Source organism: Anas platyrhynchos, chromosome Z (assembly GCF_047663525.1).
Source record: "Anas platyrhynchos isolate ZD024472 breed Pekin duck chromosome Z, IASCAAS_PekinDuck_T2T, whole genome shotgun sequence".
Lineage (NCBI taxonomy): Eukaryota > Metazoa > Chordata > Aves > Anseriformes > Anatidae > Anas > Anas platyrhynchos.
This window is the reverse complement of record NC_092621.1, coordinates 52,727,114-52,733,113: the sequence shown is the minus strand read 5'-3', so window position 1 is coordinate 52,733,113 and position 6,000 is coordinate 52,727,114. Positions and strand designations below refer to the sequence as shown.

At 45.4% G+C, this 6,000-nt stretch overlaps 1 protein-coding gene across 4 annotated transcripts in view; it reads left to right on the top strand.

The window, feature by feature from the left end:
- The first annotated feature begins 259 nt into the window (after window positions 1-259).
- FSD1L (fibronectin type III and SPRY domain containing 1 like) overlaps window positions 260-6,000 on the top strand; it is a 29,473-nt gene continuing 23,732 nt past the window's right edge. For 3 of the 4 annotated variants that reach the window (XM_038170217.2, XM_038170216.2, XM_038170215.2), the window contains exons 1-3: window positions 260-442; window positions 4,142-4,237; window positions 5,206-5,337. In XM_038170217.2, the coding sequence (XP_038026145.1) occupies window positions 428-442; window positions 4,142-4,237; window positions 5,206-5,337 (243 nt within the window). In that variant the 5' untranslated portion in view covers window positions 260-427. The remainder of the gene's footprint in view (window positions 443-4,141; window positions 4,238-5,205; window positions 5,338-6,000) is intronic. The other variant, XM_027446196.3, reaches the window with a different exon arrangement.

Genomic DNA, 6,000 nt, shown 5'->3' with positions numbered 1-6,000 from the left:
AAGGAAATACTGGAAGGTGCCATAAATGATCAAATGGCCACCAGGGCCTGGCCCTTGCCAGGTAAGGTAGCTGTGGGAGACCTGGAGGCAGTGCTGAGAGGCCGGAGCGATACATCCTGGCATCTTTCTCCTCCAGTATTTCCCCTCACCCGTGATGGATCCATCGATCCGGGTGCGGGTCTCGAACCCGGGTCCCCAGCGCCGCCTCGCCCCTGCGCGGCCGCCTCCCGCCCCCCTCCCCGCCCTCCGGCTCTGAGGCGGCCGCCGCCCGCGAGCATGTGCAGAAGCCCGGGCGGCATCCTGGCGAGCCCACGGCTTGGCAGAGACGGGGGCGGCGGCCGCGGCCGAGGCCGGGGCTGTGGCAGCGGCAGCGCCATCGGTGGCGGAGCCTGACGGCCCGGCCCAGCCCCCCGCCGCGGTGGTCGCCATGGGCGAGCAGAGGGTGAGTCCCGGCACCACCGCCCGCAGGGCGACGGGGAGGGGGGGGGGGGGGCTCTGGGGGTCCTGTCACGGGCGGATGAAATGCGTAGAGGCCGGGGAAGCAAAGTCTTTTTTTATTTTTTTATTTTTAAATAAAATAAATTTTGCTTTTCTGAAGCGAAACTGATGTAATGGGTTTGCTGAGGCGTGCTTTTTGGCTTCGCTGAGGCCCCCCGGCTGCCTCAACAGGTGCTGTGCGGCGCCGGGCGCTGGCTGTTCGGGGACAGGGATATTGTCTGGCTGCTGCTCTCCTGGCACGGCTGCGAGGCACCACATGATGCAGGGCTCCATCTCCTTTTTCATACCCTTTCATGTGTCCATCAGCACGCCGTTGCCTTGCAGGTGCCACGTCCGCTCTCTGTAAAGAGGGTGTTAGGGTCAGACAACAAGCGAAGGGCATGAAGCTGAAGCACGGTGGGTATTAATGGTTGGCAAAAGCTGAGCCCACCAGCGATGTTGATGGTGCCTCTGTGATAACATTACTTACGAAAAATCAGAAAACACTCTGCAGTAGCTGTCGTGGGAGAAAGGAGTGAGAAAATGTGAGGGAAGCAGCCCTGCAGCCCCCCAGGTGAGTGCAGCAGGAGGTGCTGCAGGCAGGCAGCAGCAGTTCCCTGCGGCCTGTGCAGGGAGAGGCCCCTGGTGGAGCAGGCTGTGGGGGGGATGGTGTTTCCTTTTTCCCTTAGTTTACTTTTCACTTTTTTTTTTTCCCTTTTATTTTTCACTTCCCTAATCTGTCATAAACCAGAAATAAATTCATAGGATCATAGGAGGGTTTGGGTTGGAAGGGACCGTAAAAATATTCCAACTCCCTGCAATAGGCAGGGATGCCACCTACTAGATCAGGGTGCCCAAAGCCCCATCCAGCCTGGCCTTGAACATTTCCAGGGATGGGGCAGCCACAGCTTCTCTGGGCAACCTGTGCCAGGGCCTCACCACCCTCACAGCAAAGGATTTCTTCCTAAAGTCTAGTCTAAATCCACCCTTTTTTTAGGTGAAAGCCATTACTCCTTGTCCTATCCCTACACCCCTGACGAAGAGTCCCTCCCCTGCTTTCTTGTAGGCCTCCTTCAGGAAAGAAATACTGTGTGCTGTTGGTGGGTATTTTTAGGCCTCTTTTGTCTGTGTTTGCAGAAAAAGCATCTTAATTTTGTTCAAGTTCGATCAAACCTGGTATAATTTTTGTTTGGAGAAATGTGTGTCTGGCTTAAAAAGATCCATACTCACTGGTCAGTTTTCCTTTAGGTGTGGTGAAAACCTTGTTTGACAGTCATCTTAGAGCTGCTGCTGTGTATGTCAGATTGGCTGTGCAAAGGCTTCACAAGCACTCTTCAGATCTTTTCCTTTCGTCATACACAGCTATAAAAACCCAAAGCATGGTCCAGTACCAAGTACAAGAAGACTAATTTTTTTCCACATGGTAGAACTGAGTAAGCCCTAAAATCCTGCTTGAAAGAGGATTGGGAGTTTTCTTGTTCATCCAAATTGACAGTTATGTTTATAGGATCTAAGGCTTAACTGTGGGCTGACATGCAAAAACAATTGCTTCTGGTCAGTACTGAAGGCAGAAGCAGCTGGCTGGATGATGGCATCTCATCTGGCAGCCTGTGTACAAAGGTGTCTTTAAATATGTTCTATTTGAACCAGACAGTGAACAGATTCTGTAAGGAAGTGATAAAGGCGTACTGTACTGAGCATTTCTGAAAGAAGCCAGTCTGGCCTTGCTTCTTCTCCTTACAGTCCTAATTCCAGTCATTGCTAGCAGTCGCCTTGTGTCTTTTACAACATGCATTGTGAAAGTGCTGTGTAAAGCAGTAGAATTGCATTTCTCCTCTGCTAGAGGTTCGATACAGAGCATGACACTGCAAAAAGGCAATGGGACAGGGTAACGGTAAGCACATCGTAGAGAGTCCTTTGAGAAATGCTGAGGAAGGGAAGAATAAAACAGGAAAAAAAAAAACAAAAAACAGCCTTAGGACTGCTGGAGAAGTTCCTTGTAAGGCAGGTCGCACATCTAAGTGGGTGCTATGAAAGAATAAAACATCCTTTCTGCTTTTTAGCAAACTAGCTCAGAAGTAAATGGTTATTCAGAAATTGCTCGTGGGAGAGGGTGGGGATGAACCTTTGCGACATCTTTTGGGTAGTATAGGTGTTTATGAGGTGTGCTTATTAGCTCCCTGTCTGCCTTGATTTCCTGTATGTTGTCCTGTTACAATGCTAAGCTTGGCAACTTGAAACTTAGTCCAACTGATTAATTTCAATTAAGATAGCTTCATTTTCTTAAGAAGCCGCATAAATCCAGCATTTTAGATTCAGATCTGTTTCTAGAACTTACACATTCAGTATTCCAATCTGTTCAGAACTTGAACTGTAGAATTAGACTTAATTTTAAGTACCAAGCATTGATTTGTTTTTGTCGCATTCTTTGAATGAGTGACTTCTTAGCAAAATTAAATTTGTTAGACTCTTTAATTAAAAAAACTGTTGTGATATCCCCAACAATTTTGCATGTTGAGTGCGTGTTTTGTAAACTTAATCTACTTCTTTTTAAGTGGCTAGAGGTAGTATACCACAGATACGAAATCTTGTTTCTCTTTCAGTAGCAGTATGCTTCTGTCTTTGAGGCTGTTCTCAGTTGGACAATACAAAGTGTTTACCAAAGGGTTTTACAACTTGTGGAATAAGTTTAAAAATCACTCTTAGTTGTACTCCACAGGTCACAGAAACACAGAATTGTAGGGGTTGGAAGGGACCTCAAAAGATCGTTGGGTCCAACCCCCCTGCCAAAGCAGGTTCCTTAGAGCAGGCTGCCCAGGTGGGTGTCCAGATGGGCCTTGAGTGTCTCCAGAGGAGACTCCACAACCTCCCTGGGCAGCCTGCTCCAGTGTTCCGTCATCCTCACCGTGAAGTTCTTTTGCATGTTGGTGTGGAACTTCCTGTGCTCTATCGTGTGGCCAGTGCCCCTTGTCCTGTCCCCACAAAACAATGAAAAGAGGCTGGCCAAATCCCTCTGTCTCCCACACCTCAGGTATTTATACACATTGATGAGATCCCCTCTCAGTCTTCTTTTCTCCAGGCTGAACAGACCCAGGTCTCTCAGCCTTTCCTACTTCCTGAGTTGAGCCCATTCAGACGCTCCCAAACCACTCCCTTGTCAACAAGGGGGGAGACCTCCACTTCCCAGACCCTTTCTCCTCCCTCCAGGGTTGAGGAGTCCCAGGAAGGTAGAGTCCTTCAAGCAAAGACTGAAGCAAAGAAAGCATGCAGTATCTCCGCATTCTCGGTGTCTCCCATTACCACGACACCCGCCTCGTTCAGCAAGGGACCTTCTGCAGCGATAATTCTGTCATCAAGAGTGTGGTGACAATAGCTGGTCTGGTTGATTAGATGACTTGGGAATTTCGGTAATATGGGTAGCAAAACATAAAATAGTATACTGCAGAATAAAGTCTTGAATTTTCTCAAACTAACAACTGAAGATCTTTAATTTGGTAGAACACGTAGATCTTTGATACTCTTTTTAACGAAATATATCTTGTGATCTCTTGTAAGAAGAGTTGAATCTGCCACAACTAGAACATGTGTTACGAATTTCCATTTGTGTTGAAATGGTGATGACTGATGTCCTTTTGCAACTTCTTATTTGTTTTTGTAATTCTAGGAGGATCTGCAAAGGATTGTCTCTACTCTAGCGAACAAAAAGGATGAAATTGTCAACTTTATTGACATACTGAAACAAACAATAAGAAACGTACAGGTATTTATGTTAAGACTCATAGGCTGTACCTCAGAAAGGACCAGTTTTCCAGTTTTGTCAGCTATAAAGTGGTTGTGTACTGTATAAGGAATGGGCTATAAGAATCAAACTTAAACTATAACTTTGTGTTGGAACCACATAAGAAAACACGTTACTTTTGAAGTGGAAGGTATAATGGTACCTCCATTTGAAAGGTATAGTGTTTTTGGTTTTCTGGAAAAACAAACAAACAAAAAACACTACTTTGGGGGGTTTGATTTGTTTGGAAGAGAGAATCTGTTTCTGATGCGTGACCTCAAACTCCTGTTATTTACAGGTAGTCTGTTCTTTCAGACATCTGTTTGGCAAATTGGATAATGAGAACATCTAGATACTTCAGGGAAATTCTTTGCTTTTTCTTTTTAGTAGTTGCAAATTATTGGGCTTAAGTCAACAGTTATCTGTTGATCTGTTTTAGGGCATTTTGCTCTAGGTTCAGTTTTCTGCAGCCTGTCAATAAGCAGTAAGTTGTTTCTTGTTAGAGCTGAGCCGATTTAATAGCTGAAATGGAAGTAATCCAGCAGATTTTTAATCTCCTTTAAATGCAGTTTATAGTTTCACAGGAAGTTATTTTATATGAAACTGGATATCTGCCTCTTTACAAGCATCAGGTAGCTACGATATAATTGCAAGAGGGAAATGAAGGCCTTTTAGCATGGAACAAAGTTGCCATATAACTTGGTTCTGTGCAGGTTTCTGAGTATCACAGAAGTTTTCATGGATTTCTGCTAGTGCCCTGATGTTACGTCTGCTTAGGAGGTATCTATTGTTCCTAGTGTTTTCTCCTCTTTGCTAAAGTGAGGAGCAATAACAAGGTATATAGTGGTCTTGGCAAAGTGTATTTGGGTGAACAGTATGATTTTCTGCTTAAAAGGCTAGTCTGCATGGTTTCCAGTAAAAATTACAACAGTCTTCAATTCTCTTTTTAGGTAAACTCTTCTAATGTGTTCCGTGAGTTGGATAAAGAATTTGATGCTCTGCATTCAGTGCTGGATGAGATGAAGGAGAGTATGGCCAACACTATTCAGCAAGAAAGGACTGAAAAAATTCAAGCTCTGAATGTAACTATAAAATTTCTTTTATCTAGTTGCAAAAAATTTCAGATGTAGTTTTAAATTGCTATTTTAAGTCTTAACTTGAAAATGAGGCTATAGTAGTCTTGCAAGAAATACAGTAACTACAAGGTAAATGTCTTCTGTCATGTAAGTGCTTCTCTGGTCTCTGCTAGGATTCTTCACAGTTTCTAGTGCATTTATGTTCTGGACATAGTTATATAAAGTGGTACAACCTATAACTTACAGATGGAGAAGGACTTAGTTACGTTTGCTGCCATCATAGCATGGTTTGGGTTGGAAAGGACCTTAAAGGCCATCTAATTCCAGCCCCCTGCCGTGGGCAGGGACACCTCCCACCAGACCAGGTTGCCCAAAGCCCCATCCAGCCTGGTGTTGAGTACCTCCAGGGATGGGGCATCCACAGCTTCTCAGGTAACTCATTCCAGTGCCTCACCACCCTCTGAGTGAAGAATTTCTTCCTTATATCTAATCCAAATCTACCCTCTTTTAGCCATTACCCTTTGTGCTATCAGTACACCCCCTGACAAAGCGTCCCTCCCCAGCTTTCCCATATGCCCCCTTTAGGCACTGGAAGGCCGCTGTAAGGTCTGCCCGAAGCCTTCTCTTTTCCAGGCTGAACAACCCCAACTCCCTCAACCTGTCTTCATA